The 19,549-nt window shown below is 43.7% G+C and overlaps 1 protein-coding gene across 5 annotated transcripts in view; it reads right to left on the bottom strand.

The window, feature by feature from the left end:
- The window catches only part of LOC138251737 (long-chain-fatty-acid--CoA ligase ACSBG2-like), a 359,144-nt gene that overhangs the window by 65,041 nt on the left and 274,554 nt on the right, over positions 1 to 19,549 (bottom strand). For all 5 annotated transcript variants that reach the window (XM_069205674.1, XM_069205678.1, XM_069205675.1 and 2 more), the window contains one exon: positions 2,681 to 2,830. In XM_069205674.1, the coding sequence (XP_069061775.1) occupies positions 2,681 to 2,830 (150 nt within the window). The remainder of the gene's footprint in view (positions 1 to 2,680; positions 2,831 to 19,549) is intronic.

Here is a 19,549-nt window from a genome sequence, read left to right as displayed (position 1 = left end):
GTTTCGTGTTTTCGGTATGGAATAAATTAAATATTTGTGCAGCAGTACAGAGTGCCGGCGTTCTCTTTCAAGATTATAAACTGAAAGAAAAACTGGATATATATACTGTATATATATATATATATATATATATATATATATATATATATATATATAAATATATATATAACAATAGGATTCTTTAGACACGACTACAGGCTGAACTACTGAACGGAATTCCACCAGATTTGGCAGAAAGCTAGCTGTCGGTAAGCAGGTTACACTTTTGCTTAATTGGTATGAATCTGTTCGGTAGTTTTTGAGATATTGAAGGGAGAATAAAGGTGCACATCTCTGGCCGCGAATAATTCGTGAAATTCGCAAATTTTTCATGAATACGCATCCGAAAAGAAGGGTTGCAATTGGCTTACCACAACCTGACTACAAAGATGTGGCAGCCATTTTATTACACGGGACATGGGCCCCGGGGTGAAAATCCAAATTGAAGTAGCATAAAGGGTCAGAGTGAAGGTACCCTGACCCCAGGGGTGTCATTTAGGTGTGTTTTAGGTGAAAATTATGGGTTTAAAATATTTTTGTGTCACCATCTGGGATATTAGCGAAAATTCATAAATGTTCTCAAATTATTCACGATTATGGAAACATTTGAAAGAAAACCCACAGTCTAATTCATACACTATCTCATTCACTCACACCCACTCACACACTCATGCACCCCCTCGCGCCCACTCAGACTCACACACCCACTTTCAGACCCACTGAAACACTCATGCACCCACTCACAGATTCAGTGACAGAGACAGGCCCTGTGTCAAACCTGCGCTGCCCACAGCCAAAGGATGTGTGTGTCATGGGGTTGTGTGGTTATAAGGGCTTGGCTGCAAGGCCTTGCTGCAGGCCAGGCCAGGCCAGGCCAGGCCTTGCTTGTGACCATCCCCTAGGGCGCACGGCCAAAGGCCGTGCGCTGCGGTGTTGGAATAACGCATACTAATTAAACTTTATTTACGTTAAAAACCATTGAAATTCACTAAAGAAAAACAAAGGTTATAGGGATGTTATAGTTAGGTTATGAATTTACTCATACAAAACCATAGAAATTCAGCCGTTGTAGTTAGAGTTCTTTTAAGTAACTATGGGGCAGATGTATCAAGGTTTTTTGCATTCGCAAACGGTGCGAATGCCTGTTTGCGAATGCAAAAAGCCAGTTCAGAATGTATGAAAGTCATTCTGAATGCAATTTTAAGGAATCACAAAAATAGCGATTCCTTAAAATTACGACCCTGTATAGAGAGTCGCAAATTGCGGCCCTCTAAATAAGAAATCGCAAATAAGGATTTCTTATTTGCGATTTCTTAGCAGATGTATGAAGCCATTCCTAAATGTGATTTGGGCATTTAGGAATCGCTATTTACCACCAAGTTGAACTCGGTGGTAACCATGTGCAAAATTTGAAAATGCATTTAAAATGCATTTTTAAAATGTACATGTAAAGCACACATGCCCTTTTGGCATGTGTGCACCTTACATGTCCCCCAAAAAAAATGTGGGGTGCAGCAGAGAGGGCCTTAGGCCCCCAGTACCCTGGGGTTTTGCATTGTGATTCGGTAATAGCATTTGCGATTTTTAAGAAATCGCTATTACTGAATCACAAAAATCATACATACCTTTTTGCATTTCTGAAATTGCGATTCTTAAAAATCGCTATTTGAGAATCGCAAATCGGTTGTATGATACATCTGGCCCTATAACTCATGTCCTAAGGGAACTACAATTTGCGCCTTTGCCATGCACAGATAATTACTCCACATATTATATCATTGATGAGATGTTGTATGCCATCTTTGATATTATCACTGCAACATTTGCAATAAAATTATTGATAAGAAAACTGTGCATGGCAAGGGTGCAAGGTATAGTTAACTTAGGGCGCAAGTTATAGTTACTTAAAAGAACTCTAACTATAACTGCTGATTTTCTATGGTTTTGTATGAGTAAATTTAGAGCCTATCTATAGCGTCTCTGTTATCTTTTGTTTTTTCAGTGAACTTATATGTATATAATTTCTGAGAAAAAAACACAAATGAATACATTCAGTTTGGTAAAAAGTCAAGAAGACAAGTTTAACTTCCATGCTTTCACCAAAACTGTTAATCAGATGTGTCATGTTCTACAACACGGTGTCAACACATTCACTCTCGAAATGGAGCCTAAATTTAATTTGATGTGTAAGGGCATCCTCAGTCTCTACAACAGTCTCTCAAGGATAAGTGTCAAAGGCAACTATCATTCTCCCAGACATAAACATCTCCTTTTGCTGTCCACGTTTCTGTCCGGGTTGTGATTTGGCCAAATAATGGCTACCAGGCTGTCCCAGTGAAAGGAGCAGTTTGGCCACCTTTCTAGAAATGCAATCTCAGATCATTACTCAAGTTAAAGACATTTGATGGTGAAGGTCCCAGCCTGAGCTCCTGCTTGCTTCACGGCATTCGCAAGAACCTTGACTGAGTACACCTGTCACCAGTACTTCTTTAATAAAAGTCAATATACATTCTTTTCTGGAACAATTTGTGATTTAGTCCTTGAAGATACCTGCCTCGCTTGGTCTGTGCTCACCAGCTCAAAAGTGCTTGGAATTGCTGGTCCCTGGCTCCTGAGACCCAAGGGTCTCCTTCGTACTCACATTGTCGTGACTCAGCATCACCCCCTTCGGCTGCCCCGTGGTCCCAGAGGTATAGATGAGTAGACAGCACTGGTTTGCCTTCCGGGAAGCGATGATGGCATCCACATCAGAGTCAGGCACCTCTTCCCCTAGCTCCATGAAGTCCTTCCACTGGCAGCATCAGGAAAACACAGAAAAAGCAATGAGAAACCAAGCAACCACTTTTGGACTTATGTTCAAATAAAGACCAGAACTGGTTCAAGTAAACTTAACACAACCTGTGTTTGTAAAGAGCACATTCTCCCCTTGGGCATCCTACAACTAAATAAAAGATGTTTACACAGCCCAGGCCCCATGACGAGTGAACCGGGGCAGCATCCCCAGGGTGGTTTGACGAGGTGGTGGAAGGCTCCCATCTTCCTTCAAATTCTGCAAGTTGTAAGCAGTAAATGGCTTCCCTCACCTAATCTGCCCACCCTGCATCTCTCCAAACTCCGCAAGCATCCGTCCAGCACATGCTCCGAGCAGGTGACCAGTGGGTGCAGAGTTGGTCCATTATTTACCTTGGAAGTTGGAATATTGGGCTGTCTCTCCTTTCTGGAAGAACATCACCATAAACCATCTAGCTGACTTGCACAACCTGTTAAAATACTGTTAGTGACAATTTACCTGGCCGCAGCATAAATAGTGAATTTTCTCTGCTATTAACTTGGCCGCCAATTTACGATTTAGCCGCCAACCTTGAAAATAGCAGGAAAAATATCACTATTTACCTGCCCGCTGGCTAAATGGTAGATAAATAGTGGAGATTCTGCACTACTTGGTTGATGCTCATGCAGCTAGCAGAAAAAACAGGGCAGTTTGTACCTCTGGTCCTAAATTCGAAGCACACATAATGAAGTTCCTCGTGGTACTCATAGTATCAACCACAGAGGGATAAAAGGCTGCCTGGACCCACTAGTATCCAAGCATTTGAACAGAAGGTCAAATACAAATGTCTGGAGTGGGTGAATCACTGCTAAGTAGGTGGCCAAATATTGAGCCATTTCACAATCTAGATCTAAATTTCGAGATATGGTGCCTGATTCTAGAGCCCCATTGTTGCTTGCCAGCAGGGTACTCCCCCGGAGAGGAGGCACACTCACGAAAGTTAGGATCCATCCACAAATGAATGTCAAATTACCTCAGGTTGGGTACCCATCAGCCTGGGTACTCATCAGCCTGGGCATCCATCAGCCTGGGTACTCATCAGCCTCGGTGCCCACAAGTCTGCTCACAGACACCCTGAGACGTGGAGATCCTTCAGTCACAAGTAGAGACCAGAGGTCTTCTCTCATCACGGACAGGCATGTTTGAGCTCCTTAGGCATAAAGAACTTTGGTGTGTATGTGTGTTATCGTCTTTGCGTCACCTTTATTTTCCCTTTACTTACTGAATATCTTTGGTGCCCAACATCCTACCACCTGTATCCCTTGTGTCCTTCCCTTGCGTTGACCTACTCGAGTTGTGCCCTTTGTTTCCTGATCAAAAGGCTGAGGTCAACCTGAGTGCCCATTATGTCTACTCTAAGGACTCACTAGGAAGGTTTACTTACTAGACTATGTTCAGAAGACCTGCTCACATCTGAGGCTGAACAATAAAGCTATTTTGAAAGGGACTGGGTAAATATTGTGGGGGATCAACAAACATAATTGTGTTCCTCCTGGGTCAGCTCAAGTCATACACCTGGTCCTGGCCAGGATTTCTCAAACAAGCGTATGGAAGATGGGGAGTTGTGCCAATGGAGCAGTGTTACATGTTGCCTTAGGCCTTGCTGGAGATGAGAGATGGGTAGTGAGGTCTCAGGCATTTGAATCCAGAAGTAGACATCTGGTGGGCCCAGGGTAGTGAGGTCCTTACTTCTGAAAGCATTGGACGAGTTAATGCTTTGTTTTTTTTGGCATGGTCACCCATGCTGATTTGGGGATGGGAGGTGCTACCAATCACATTGCCCTGTTTGCCTACAGTACATCAGAGTAGTGGTCCCTGGCTTGGTGATGCAGACTAGCCTTGTCCAGGATGGATGCTGTGACAAGATGGCATTTCAGAGACCAATCGGAGGGATGTTTCTGGTTAGTGCAGCACAGCAAAGTGCCAGTCTTGGGAGAGCCCGGATACAAGCTGAAGGGGCAGTATGTCTGCAGGGGGAGGACTGTGGGGGTGGTGCTGAGCTGTATGAATCAATCTCCTACTCTATCACTGTGTATTGATGGTTGCCATAACAGGAACGTGGAATGCAGCAACTGGTACTCTAGTGTGGTCCTTAAATAGTCTTGCAGGTGGGAAAGTTTGAGGAAGTTCATGGCAGATATAGCAAGGAAGAGATTTAGATTAAAAGGATGGGGGAGGGGAAGGGGCGATTGAGTGGTCATGCTGGGGCAGAGGAGGTCTCTGGCAAGACCCAAAACCCTTAAATGTTTAATCTCAATATGGCATAACATTCTTTTTTGTTACACATTGTCCTAGATCTAGCAAGAAAATCCAAGCAGGTTCATTCTCACTCCTCGTCTGTGCCAGAATTTATTATCTGAGCCCTGGGCAAAGAGTTAGCAATGTGGTCTGAGAAATGCACTCACATGTTGCAATGTCTAATGCTACAAAGCTAGATGCAGTAGAATTATTTAACATTTTGTTTAGTTGCAAGAATAACTCCCTGGTCTATTTCATAAACGCTTTGTGACATGGAACTTCCCATAGAGCCATGAAATTAATTGCTCAAATCTATAAGGTATAAAAAAAACTGAGATATGACTTTTCCTTTGCAAAATAATGCATGCAAGGTCTGAGTATCCTAACATATAGTTATGATATAGGATCCTAGTGCCTAGATAACCTGAGCATTCCTTTTAACCCCAGCGAGACTGATTGGCATTACAATAGCAGTACCTGCAAGCTTTGGCTCAGTGGACCGTGTAAGGGCCTGAAATAAATGAAATCATTAACTGCATGTAGCCAAAGCAGCAAACCAGAAGTCAGGGCAAGTGAGCATAAAAACAAAAACCCCAAAGAGGCAAAGAGCTGTCAGAATTCATTCTGGTCCGACTCTGGCAAAGTGCCCATGTTAACAGAGAAGTTTTAATGAAATTATTAATGGTTATTCATGTATCCTGAGTGTTGAAATTGCATAGAAAATGTAATAACATAGAGAAAAATATTGCACACATTTAAAGGTGCGCCCACCAGAGTGGCCACCAGTATTCACGAAGTGCACTTATTAATGGCTTATTAATATGAAATGATGAACTCATGTTTGATTAATGTAGTAATATGTCGTATTAATGGTTATGCATTATGTATTAGCTTAATAAATCGTAAGGCCTTAACTTAGCGAGGTCTTGGCCTAGTTGCACGGCTTCATGGCAAGCTGCATTTCTTAATTGACTTTTAAAATGGATGCTTAAAGAATTACATTGTGATTTTCCACTGTGCTGACCAAGTGCTTGTAGCTAAAAGTCTTCCTCATGAGAACTGCTTGCTTGGAGATGATGTACTAGTTAATGAAACAAGGTTTAAAGTAGTGTGCGTGAGACTGACTTTCCCAGGCAAGGACAATGAACATACTGACTGGAGCAGAAGCTGCAACAATATTGTTACCTGATGAGCGCAATGACGAGAACGGAAGAGATGAGAACCAATCATCAACATGTGATCCATGTACTAGAAGAATTGTAGATTTGAGGGTTTAGTTTCATTGGATTAAATGTAAACATGCGATCCCCGGACCAATAGGGACTTGGGAAGTAGTTTTAGGAAATCTAACTTAGCCAGACTGCACTGAGGGCAGATACCGCCATTATTTTCTTGACTTGAGAAGAGACATGCTAAATGTTATTGCTTAAAGAGACTTTGCCTTTTCTGAACTCTGATACTGAAACCAGATGCCTAGCTGACTGAACCGATGTCCTTATGACGAAGACTGTCACAGCTTGCTGATCCAAACTGAGGATAGGTTTACTGACTACGGTACTGTTTGTCATGTCGAGTTGCTTTAGTTTCTAGGTACCAACCGCTATTTTGATAGAGCCATAGTTAGATGTTTTTCTAAATTTGTGTTGATCAAATTGTTTTGCATGAAGCCCAAACATGCTATTCTAATCTGGTGTTAGTTGGGGTTCTCACTTATGAAGTTCAATACATGGAGTAACATTTGATGTCTTTTCTTTGGTGAATCTAAATGTATGTCATATCGTTTGCACAGTTATTTGTGCCTCCACCAACAGCAGGGTAAACAGGAGTTAGAGGATAAAACTAAATTATCAATGGCAGCTGTAAGCCCAGCCCCTTGTAATATTTTGATAACACATGTCGAGAACACCCAGTAGAAAGAAGAGGAGACAATCGTGCATCCAATGGCAACTGACATTAGAGCTCAAGCAACGCAGTTCATTCTTATTTTGAAAAATACAGCTAAGATGGTGGCCTAAACCCATGAATGAACAAAGCAGCACAGCTACAATCTTTAAAACCTGGATTTCCCTACCAAAGAGGCACTTGGGACTGTTGTGATAATGGTTAAAAAATGCAAGTTAATGGGGAAGTGATCTGGCCTAGTGTCTGCCGCTGCTTACCCGAGAACTGGGAACCAGCCTTGAATCGCACCCTCACCTCAACATGCTGGGTGCTGGGTACTCACTCACTCTCACGGTGCCTCAAAATGTGTAACTAGCCTGGTTCTCCAATAAGCACCTTAGGCACTCAGTTCCCGCTGCATACAAATAAAGTTACAAAAGATGTGCAGCATAAAAAAGCCAACAAATTAACAATAGTTGTACCCATCCAGTCATTAATTGACTTTAATCATCTGGTTGACTCACACAACCAGTTAAAACAATGGTATCAGTTATTTATCAGACTGCTGGTTAAAAAGGGAATTTTCTCTGTTGTTTACTCAGCTGCTAGCTGAATAGTAGAAATTATTTACTATAGCCGGTCACCTTGAAAGTATCAAAGAAACCTCACTGTTCACGCTGCCGCTGGCTAAATAATATGGATTCTGCACAGTTTCACTGGCGCCGGTCCAAATAGCAAAACAAATCACTATTTACCTGGCCACTGGCTAAATGGTAGAGATTTTGCACTGTTTGGCTGACAGCACTGCAAGTAGCAGAAATACTTCATTATTCACCCGGCAACTGCCTAATTTTTTTAGATTTTGCAGTATTTGGCTGATTTCTATGCAAGACAACAGAAAACCCTCACTATTTACCTGGCCGCTGGCTAAATAGTAGTGATTCTGCACGGTCTGGCAGCAGTGCAAATAGCAGAAAAAACTTACTATTTACCCAGCTGCTGGCTAAATAACAGAGAATCTGCACTGTTTGCTGCCAGCAGTGCAAATAGCAGAAAAACTTCACTATCTACATGCCCGCTGGCTAAATGGTAGAGCAGGTGTCTCCAACCAGTCAATCACGAGCTGCAAGTAGCTCCCAGACACCTTCAGAGTAGGTCACAACCCGGAGTTCATTTATAAATAAGCACAGGGTCAGAAATTGTTTCTTTTGAAGTTAAGGGAAGGCTGTGTTTAGTTTACATTGTTATCATCAGGCTGCAGATAGCAGGGCCTGATGATGAGCAGTGCTGGAGTCAGATGTATGACCTGATGGCACAGAGGTGAAGAACTGAAGCCCTGAGGCATTTGACTCTTAAATATAGGTCCTTGTCAACTCAATATTGGAGGAGAGAAAGAATGATGTTTCTCAATGCTTTTAAATCAGAGAAAATTAAACTGAAAATGTACCTTATGATTAAGTCAGCTTTTCATTTTAATGTCCTCAATTTTGTTTCAAAGTTTTGAATTTACAAACAGCAGGTCTCTGGCTCCCATTGGCCAGTAGAACATTGTGCCATATTTATAACTGAAAAATACAAACATTCAACCATTGTTTTAAAGTGCAATAAAATGTTCCACATTATGAATATTTTTACACTTTAAATTCCTCCCATTTAAAAAAATGGTTCAATGTTTGTGTTATGCATGTGACGGTGCCACATATGGCGAAAGGTATGTCCTGTGCCTCAAGCACATTTGAAAAGGCTTTCAGCTGTCCGTGCAAATATATCCTATTCATATGCACACACATCCATATATCCCCAAAACCCACACTCTCACTGACACACATGCAGTCCTGTGATAGCGCCCCTAGTCAAATGTTCAGACCGTAGTTATCTGGCTCTATTGACATTGGGCTCAAAGTCAAGGAAAGTGTTGTTTACTTTCACTGACTCATAATGATTTTAATTGATCAGAAGTACCTCTCACTACAGAAAAGGTTGGAGACCCCTGAGTAGAGATTCTACACTGTTTGGCTGGCTGCTGTGCAAATAGTAGAAAACTGTCACTATTTACTCGGCTGTTATCTAAATAGTAGAGATTCTGCTCTGTTCCTACAGCATCCGTGCAATAACAAGGAACTATCACTATTTACATGCAATGCCTAAATAGCAGAGGGTTTGTACTATTTGACTGGCACTCAAGCTTACAAAACAACTTACTCACTACCTAGCTGCTGGCAAAGTGGCAAACATGTACAATTGGGCCAGCAGCCATGTAAAAAGCAAATAAACACAATTATTTACCATTTATGTGGCAAATGGTTAAGTAGCAGAAATATTAAATTATTTGTCCAGCAGCCTGAAATGTATCAAAACAAAATCAATATTTACCCAGCATCTGACTTACTAGCATAAATGATACACTCTATTGTGGGTGGCCTTGCACATAACTTGAAAAGAAACAACCTGGTGGCTGGCTAAATAGCAGACAGTATGCACAACTTGACCCGTAGCCATGCAAACAGCAGAGCAACGTCACTATTTACCCAGCTGCTGACTTAATTGCTTAAATTATGTTTATTATACCTTATGCAGATTTCAACAGGGAGTTATACCAGGTAGAACTGCAAACAACGAGTGCACACAATTGATATCCATCTCCTTACGAAGGTTAGGGTCCTGCTATTTTTTTCATTTACAAAAAGTGTTTGCAAATTTCTTGTATACATTTTGCAAATTGAATAGTATTTTGCAAACCTAAGTATGTACTGTTCAGTCGGTTCACAAAATACTGAATCCCAGGGGGTTTGCAGAACAGCCAGCCTAGTTAATATGCATTAGACAAGTATCAATTTGCCACCAATTTGCCAACTGGCCACCCCCCTGTGATTGGCTGTAATAAAGCAGCCCGTGTTCCTTAAAAGTCCAGTGGTAATTAAAAAAAAAGTTTTACATTTCAGAAAACTTCTACCCCTGAGGGTGCCAACATGATACCAAAGGAAGAGGGTCACTAAGGGGACCCCTTCCCATATGCAAATTAGTTACTGCCCAGTTCGAGGGTTGTTAGCTCATCAATGGTTTGCGACATTCCAGTTACAAACTGTCAATAAATTCATTTCTGAAGTGCAAAGGGGAGGATGGACACCCCTTGCATGAACCCTTCTATTTGCAATTCGTAAGCAATCACAAAAGTCCCAGTTATTTTGACAGACATTGCACAGAATGCCACTCCATTACCCCGTCGGCCAAGACAAAGTGACTTGGGAGGCCCTTTATGGAGCTGTCTCTTGTTCCACAAATGCCCCTATCCCTTTACAGTTACCTGCAGAGGTGACAAATGATAACCAGGATTAGAACCTTTCAAGGACTAGTTAAAGTTGTTTACTGCTCTAACGTTATGTAGCTGCTCTTATTCACAAAGCTATGTGAATGTACCAGGGAAGGATATAGGATTGCCTAAAAGTTCCATGTTATAACAACACCTCTGTTTCTGCATTAATTCAGTGCATTCTGGAATTATTCATTCTGTTTCAGTTCAATTAAACAAGTCGGAACTAAAACTACTGAAAACATTGATTTGTAAAAGCAAAATACAGAGTTGGAAATGTTGTATCCCAGTGGCATAAAGCCATCTGATATTTAGGGTCATTCTATGTAAATGGAAACAATTGCATGGGCCCTTTATAAGGTGTCAAACACAGTACACACACAGTATAATTGAGAGGCTTCATTCCAGTCTCATGATAGAAGGATGAAAAGCTACGGGTCTGATTTAGAGTTTCGAGGACGGAGTTAACTCAATCAGGATGGCAGAGGACAATACCTCCACCATCCGGAGGGACTTCTGCACACCAAGGCCCATATTTATACTGTTTTAGCGCTGCATTTGCGTAATTTTTTGATGCAAAAGCTGCGCAAACTTGCAAAATACAATTGTAATTTGTATGTTTGCACCGTTTTTGGATCAAAAAGTGGCACAAATGCGGCGCTAAAAAAGTATAAAGATGGGCCCAAGTTTAGAACTGTGTGCTGGTCCTGTGGACAACCCCCCTCTACATTAATAAGAACTGCTGTTATGGTGGCACAAAACATTTGAAGGACAGACATGATGGCCATCCAACAAAGTTTTCAAAAAAGTTTTGTTACAGTGGAAGTATTTCATCCACAAGCCACAAGCAATGTGACTATAATTCATTGAACGGAATGTCATTGGAATGTGAATGAGTTTTCCCAGTAAATCAGGGAAAGACATATAAGCATCAAAGACACAGAGAAAAGAAACTCGTATAGATTTGTATTTATTAACGTTATTACAAATATTGTAAGAAATAGGATACAAAACAAACAGGAGTCATTTTGTTGCCTCCATTCTTGTGACCTACAGATCGATCTTTTCACAGTTCCATTTTCCAAGTATCCATAACAAGGACACACTGAAGCATGAGATGTCATCAGCCTTTCTAAGTAGTCTTCAGGCACAGATAAAAGGGTAGCCCTGCTTAGAAACGTTGCCACCGTTAACAAGAAATACTTGTGACCTACCCTTTACTGCCATCTACCCAATTTCGTCACTCAGTAAGAAATAACCAGCAGCCATTTTCAGGTTTTTCCATTCTCCCTCACTTCAGTTCTGGGTCTCCACCCAGCATCCACAGAGATGCAGTCAATATGCGCCCGCTGTGAAGCTGTATCTACTCTCCATCACATCATGCAAAATGCATCACCTTGGTCCATGCAATTAGACTTTCATCACACAACAACTCTTACAATTCTGCACTTGCTACTTGCACACCACAGTTGCACACACAAGAAATGTCAGCAGAGAGATCTGGGGGTCACACAAGATCCCCGCTTGAGACATCTGAGATGATCTATCTGGAGCCTCCATTACTCCCTCCTCTGCTCATCAGAGTCTTCTCGTGGCCCTGACCATTGTGGTCGTACTATTCTTATTTTTCATAGTCATTGCCTTTCTTGATATTCAGGGCCTGTTGGTCCTGATCCTCTTGGTCCTGGCCCTTATAGTTTGGTTTAATCTGGGCTTAGTTCTCATGGACATGGCTAACCAACCATCTTAGGCCTGGTCCTTCCTGTCCTATTGTGTATGTTAGTAGAATCCTTGCCTTTTGGCCATTCGGACCCTTCCTGGTTTCCCAAGTCATGGACCATCTGCCTCTGTTACTTTCAGGTCCTCTTGGTCATAGTCACCTTACCCTTATTCTTCTCACCCTGAAACTCCTAGCCCTGGTACCCCAGATCCTTACGCATCTGGCCTCTTGTGTCCTGGCCTTCTTAACCTTTGCCCTGGTGATTTGAGTTGGCCTGGTCCTCCTGGATCATTTTCTTATCCTTTTAGTCCTACTGGTACTGTAGCCATTGATCTTGGCCCTCTAGAAGCAGGTTCACATTGTTCAGGTCTTCCAGACCCTGGTTATTTTGGCCCTGGTCCTCCTGGCCACCATCGTCCATTCCCTATGTTCTGCCCTCTTGGTAATCTGAACCTTGCTGGCAGAGAAGAGAAAAACACTAAAAAAGAACTTTGAGAGACGCAGACGCTCACATTCTTCCCTCAGATTCAGGAACTTTAACGTATAATTGATTGCTTCCATTTTTGTTTTGCGGGCAGAGAACAAGAACTTACTCATGAGAACAGCCAAGATGGACTCTACTCTGACCATGTGACCAATCACCTGGAAGATTGGAAAGTAGGCATTCTGGGTATGATAAAGAAGTGCAGCCTCATATGTTGTTGAACAATCTCCAAGGCCAAGGCACAGCTTCTTACACATAGACACCAATCAAAATGCCCAGGTCTTGCTTCACACGATCATGTACAACAGTCATACACTGAGTTTTAGCCACATATGGCCATTCCAGCCTCATATGCCAGGTTCAGCTGCAACCGTATATCACCACCTCATAGGTGTAGGGACTGCCGCAGACGCCCAATACAGTCTTCTGCACCTACCCTACCTGCAATCTCTCTGGCTGTACTGGCCCCAGCATATCTTAATATTTCCAAAAAGCTCCTTGGTAGACATGCACAGTCAAAAACTTGGCCACTAGAGTCATATTAGCACTAAAAATATAATTTTCCACATTCCCATAGAGAGTTGAAATGGTTACCAGTAATGCCTGAATCGAGGTCATGGCTACATTATGGAACCTTGACCGTCTCCCTCAGGCTTAGCAGTATTAACTCAAAGTGGTGTCCCTTCCAAACACGTCATGTAGAATGTGATCTAAGGTTAGTCAATCATGTTCTTTATGTGACTGTTCTTCCTAAGAAACCAAGGTCTAGATTACGAACCATTTTTGAAGCTACAAACCACCCAATTCACAAAATCGAACTGTTGGCGACCGCAAAAATGCATTTTGGTATACCAAATTGCGAATGCATGCCGATTCGGTATTGGAAAAGGGTGGGTTAGGGCATCCAATACAGAATCAGAACGGGATGCATGAATGTTTAGTGACTTAAATGCGTTGCCAAACATTCACATTTTACCACCATCTCATTGTCGGTGGTAAACCATTCGCAAATTGGAAGGGGTCCTGTTGGGAACCCCGCAGGCCACCAAACCTGTGATGTCAGCAAATCTTAGTGTGTCACAAATTGTGACCTAACTCACTAATATTCATGAGACAGGTCTATTTGGGACCCACAATGAATCATTAAAGGGCCAGATCTACTTTTGTATATTGATAATAGCAATTACCAAGCAGCTTTTCTAAAAAAAAATTGCTATTTGGTAATTGGTATTACTAACCTTTGTACATCTAGCCCCATCTAGTCTTGCATTTTGTCTTTTGAGACAGCATCAGAAAGACGTTCTTTTTGTAGAAGTTAATGGAATAAAGTTTTCTCCTTTAGCTAATGAATCTCAGCTAGTGTCTTGACATCCCAAACTGGATTTTGGTATTTCAATTTTATATTATGTAGATTTTCCATCACTGTTTTCAGAATTGTAATTTTGAGTTTGTCCATTTTTTAATGTATTTGGCCTGTTTATTTCACCTCATCTACACATTGAAGCTGCCGTAAAGGGATTTTACACTTTACAAATAAATTGTAAACAAAAATCTGCAAAACAGGTTAGTCACAGTATGAAAAATTAACAATGCTTTAAGTATCAGTTTCACCATGAACAGGTGTACACAAATGAAAGTGCCAAACACAGGGCCTGGGAATGGACACCAAGGCCTGTAAGTAGATTAAAATAAATCCTTCTGTTGGAGAGGCAGAGAGAAATCAATCTGTCAGCTCATAGGGCCAGCCTCAGCAGCTGGCACACTGACCACCAAGTGCCCACCATGTGCCCAAGCTGGTGCTTGGAAGGGTGAGTGTGGCTGAGAGAATGTGCTCATGGAATGGAATGTTAGTGTGAGCCTGTGCTGGGGTGGGCCTGCCAGTTACCTACAGTAGAAGGGACAGTGAAGCTCTGACATGAACAGTTGAGGCTCAAACCAGGTTCTAACCTGAATGAAGAACCTGCATCCTCCTCCTAATCTGGCTGCAGACATCTTGGTCCTCGCCAGAGTACGATGAGGATGAATCTCAGTCACCTGATCCTACTTCAAAGGACAAGTTCATGCAGAAGTCAGAGTTTGCCACTCTTTTCACATACTTGGTCGGTGGTATGTAGCTTCTTATGGAGGGCGCTCAGTCCATGTTGATGACTTTTTCAAAAGTTGGAATTCCCCCACCCCTTGTTTGGCAGTTAATAAAGAAATTATGCATCTGCTTCACAGGGGAAGGCTGTTTTCCCTAAATTCCTGACACACTGGCACACTCTTTAAGGAGGATATGCGGTTGCCATCTTCGGTAAAGGTAAAGCCACGTTGGGTAACCAAATGGATGTTCTACAGTTACCGTAGTGGATTTCGTAGAAAGCATAGTACAGGTTTCCATGAGAAAGAGATTTGGGGTCTTAACCTTATGCCTCTCTGTCCCCTCTTTCAGACCATTACAGCAGGTGTTCAGGTAGGAGTGGGTCTCTCAGGATTGTTTTCAGACATGGAAATGCCCCCGGTTTCCTGTTGGATGTGCCCTGTGACATATTGAAGGACTTGGCATGCTCCACAGTCTCCTACACTGTGGCCTGGATCCATATTTATCTCAGAAATTGAAAAGCAAAGGGGTCCAGAAGGGGGGGGATCTTCTCAATATGCCATTCTAAGGTAACAGGCTGTTTGGGGGTCAACTTTAGGGTTTGCTTCGCAGAGCTTTAAAAAATCAAAAAATACCCAGTTGGTTAAGAGTCCATGTGAGAAAGTAGCCTCTTTCTAGCCTTGTTACCCCCACTTTTGGCCTGTTTGTGAGTGTATGTCAGGGTGTTTCACTGTCTCACTGGGATCCTGCTAGCCAGGGCTCAGTGCTCATAGAGAAAACCCTATGTTTTCAGTATGTTTGTTATGTGTCACTGGGACCCTGCTAGTCAGGACCCCAGTGCTCATAAGGTTGTGGCCTATATGTATGTGTTCCCTGTGTGGTGCCTAACTGTCTCACTGAGGCTCTGCTAACCAGAACCTCAGTGGTTATGCTCTCTCATTTCTTTCAAATTGTCACTAACAGGCTAGTGACCAATTTTTCCAATTTACATTGGCTTACTGGAACACCCTTATAATTCCCTAGTATATGGTACTGAGGTACCCAGGGTATTGGGGTTCCAGGAGATCCCTATGGGCTGCAGCATTTCTTTTGCCACCCATAGGGAGCTCTGACAATTCTTACACAGGCCTGCCACTGCAGCCTGAGTGAAATAACGTCCACGTTATTTCACAGCCATTTACCACTGCACTTAAGTAACTTATAAGTCACCTATATGTCTAACCTTTACCTGGTAAAGGTTAGGTGCAAAGTTACTTAGTGTGAGGGCACCCTGGCACTAGCCAAGGTGCCCCCACATTGTTCAGGGCCAATTCCCCGGACTTTGTGAGTGCGGGGACACCATTACACGCGTGCACTACATATAGGTCACTACCTATATGTAGCTTCACAATGGTAACTCCGAATATGGCCATGTAACATGTCTATGATCCTGGAATTGTCCCCTCTATGCCATCCTGGCATAGTTGGCACAATCCCATGATCCCAGTGGTCTGTAGCACAGACCCTGGTACTGCCAAACTGCCTTTCCTGGGGTTTCACTGCAGCTGCTGCTGCTGCCAACCCCTCAGACAGGTTTCTGCCCTCCTGGGGTCCAGCCAGGCTTGGCCCAGGATGGCAGAACAAAGGACTTGCTCTGAGAGAGGGTGTTACACCCTCCCCCTTTGGAAAATGTTGTGAAGGCAGGGGAGGAGTAGCCTCCCCCAGCCTCTGGAAATGCTTTCATGGGCACACATGGTGCCCATTTCTGCATAAGCCAGTCTACACCGGTTCAGGGACCCCTTAGCCCTGCTCTGGCGCGAAACTGGACAAAGGAAAGGGGAGTGACCACTCCCCTGACCTGCACCTCCCCTGGGAGGTGTCCAGAGCTCCTCCAGTGTGCTCCAGACCTCTGCCATCTTGGAAACAGAGGTGCTGCTGGCACACTGGGCTGCTCTGAGTGGCCAGTGCCACCAGGTGACGTCAGAGACTCCTTCTGATAGGCTCCTTCAGGTGTTGCTAGCCTATCCTCTCTCCTAGGTAGCCAAACCCTCTTTTCTGGCTATTTAGGGTCTCTGTCTCTGGGGATTCTTTAGATAACGAATGCAAGAGCTCATCCGAGTTCCTCTGCATCTCTCTCTTCACCTTCTGCCAAGGAATCGACTGCTGACCGCGCTGGAAGCCTGCAAAACTGCAACATAGTAGCAAAGATGACTACTGCAACTCTGTAACGCTGATCCTGCCGCCTTCTCGACTGTTTTCCTGGTGGTGCATGCTGTGGGGGTAGTCTGCCTCCTCTCTGCACTAGAAGCTCCGAAGAAATCTCCTGTGGGTCGACGGAATCGTCCCCCTGCAACCGCAGGCACCAAAGAACTGCATCACCGGTCTCCTGGGTCTCCTCTCAGCACGACGAGCGAGGTCCCTTGAATCCAGCAACTCTGTCCAAGTGACTCCCACAGTCCAGTGACTCTTCAGTCCAAGTTTGGTGGAGGTAAGTCCTTGCCTCCCCACGCCAGACTGCATTGCTGGGAACCTTGACTTTTGCAGCTACTCCGGCCTCTGTGCACTTCCGGCGGAAATCCTTTGTGCACAGTCCAGCCTGGGTCCACGGCACTCTAACCTGCATTGCACGACCTCCTAAGTTGTTCTCCGACGACGTGGGACTCCTTTGTGCGACTTCGGGTGAGCACCATTTCACGCATCCTCGTAGTGCCTGTTTCTGGCACTTCTGCGGGTGCTGCCTGCTGCTGAGAGGGCTCCTTGTCTTGCTCGACGCCCCCTCTGTCCCCTGACGCAATTGGCGACATCCTGGTCCCTCCTGGGCCACAGCAGCCTCCAAAAACCCTTACCGCACGATTTGCAGCTAGCAAGGCTTGTTGGCGGTCTTTCGGCGGGAAAACACTTCTGCACGACTCTCCACGGCGTGAGGGATCCGTCCTCCAAAGGGGAAGTCTCTAGCCCTTGTCGTTCCTGCAGAAACTGTCCAGTAGCAGCTTCTTTGCACCCACAGCTGGCATTTCCTGGGCATCTGCCCATCTCCGACTTGCTTGTGACTTTTGGACTTGGTCCCCTTGTTCCACAGGTACCCTCGACTGGAAATCCATCGTTGTTGCATTGTTGGTTTGTGTCTTTCCTGCAGAATTCCCCTATCACGACTTCCATGTCCTTTGGGGAACTTTAGTGCACTTTGCACTCACTTTTCAGGGTCTTGGGGTGGGCTATTTTTCTAACCCTTACTATTTTCTAATAGTCCCAGCGACCCTCTACAAGGTCACATAGGTTTGGGGTCCATTTGTGGTTCCCATTCCACTTTTGGAGTATATGGTTTGTGCCCCTATCCCTATGTGTCTCCATTGCATCCTATTGTAACTATACATTGTTTGCACTGTTTTCTAATACTATTACTGCATATTTTTGTATTGTGTACATATATCTTGTGTATATTTGCTATCCTCATACTGAGGGTACACTCTGAGATACTTTGGCATATTGTCATAAAAATAAAGTACCTTTAATTTTAGTATAACTGTGTATTGTGTTTTCTTATGATATTGTGCATATGACACTAAGTGGTACTGTAGGAGCTTCACTCGTCTCCTAGTTCAGCCTAAGCTGCTCTGCTAAGCTACCATTATCTATCAGCCTATGCTGCTAGACACCCTATACACTAATAAGGGATAACTGGGCCTGGTGCAAGGTGCAAGTACCCCTATGTACTCACTACAAGCCAGTCCAGCCTCCGACAGTCCATCAAACTTCATTCACCATGAAGACTATCAAACTGAAGGCTTCAAGGGGGGGTGTCAAATTCCAGGCCGGAAGACATCAATTAAACTCACCCTTTCCATTTATGGTTTAAATATTTTTATTAGAAAGAGTAAATACCATGCCAGCGCATCAAGCTTCTGTCTCTGGCTTAAATCGAGTATTTACAACAGTGTTGATAACACGCAAAACAACCTCCCCCACCTCTCCCACACGCGACCCCCTGGGACACTCAAGCCTATGACTGAGCCAGGGAAAAAATGTCTACGCTCTCTGTGGTGAGTTCCATTCGTTGAAGTTGTTTCCACCAGTCCCACCAGCCTCAGCTACCGGGGGCACGTAAGTTCCTGAAATTCCTGGGACAACAATGTGATAAATGGTATGTGTCTTCCTATTGTGTGAGAACCAGAGAAAGCCTTTCCATGCCTAAGATGGGCCGGACCCTGTGAAGCCAGGCTAAATGAGCGGGTATCGTGGCTGTGCCCCAGTGTGCCAAGATACCACTACTAGGGCTACCCAAATCCCAGGATCACGTATACCAAGAAGCGGGGTAGTTGTGTCTTCATGTTTGTATCAATAATTCTTTCCTTTAGAAAGAATACCTCCTTCTACATGACAAAGGAAGTGATCTTGACTACTGGGATCTCAGCAGGAATTGCATTTCATCTTTTTGTTAGATTTGGCAAATTATATTTCAGATACCTGGGTTGGGCAGAGAATCTTCTGTCCTCCCTGTGAGCAGCCCACAATCAAGAACAAGACAATATTTTAACAGACAGACTAAGCAGGGTATGTTGGAATCTTGCGACATGGACAAAAAACTTCAACTGCGACTTTGGGTAGATGGATCACACCTTTCATTTCTGAGGCTTGAGCTTATCAGGACAGACGCTTCCCAGGGGTGGTTCAAGGTAGATCGACACGGGGAATGGCTGCATCCTTGGTAGAAGCTAGTGCAGCTTCAATTACAGACATTTGAAAACCAGCAACATGGGCGACAGAACACGGCTCAGTATCAAGGGAGACCCATCAGGTTCAGACAGCTCCACCCGAACAGACAGAGGACCTGATGTCTGATTGGATGATAAATGATGTTGGCGGATGGAATACCCTTTCACAAATGTGACGGATGTTCCGTCTGCTATATTACGATCTCCATAGATGGTAATTGACAGCTAATTCACACATACACACAAATGTTAACTATAGATTCTGGCCTCTTACCA

The sequence above is a fragment of the Pleurodeles waltl genome, chromosome 1_2 (genome assembly GCF_031143425.1).
Source record: "Pleurodeles waltl isolate 20211129_DDA chromosome 1_2, aPleWal1.hap1.20221129, whole genome shotgun sequence".
Lineage (NCBI taxonomy): Eukaryota > Metazoa > Chordata > Amphibia > Caudata > Salamandridae > Pleurodeles > Pleurodeles waltl.
This window is presented reverse-complemented; position numbering and strand designations above follow the sequence as displayed.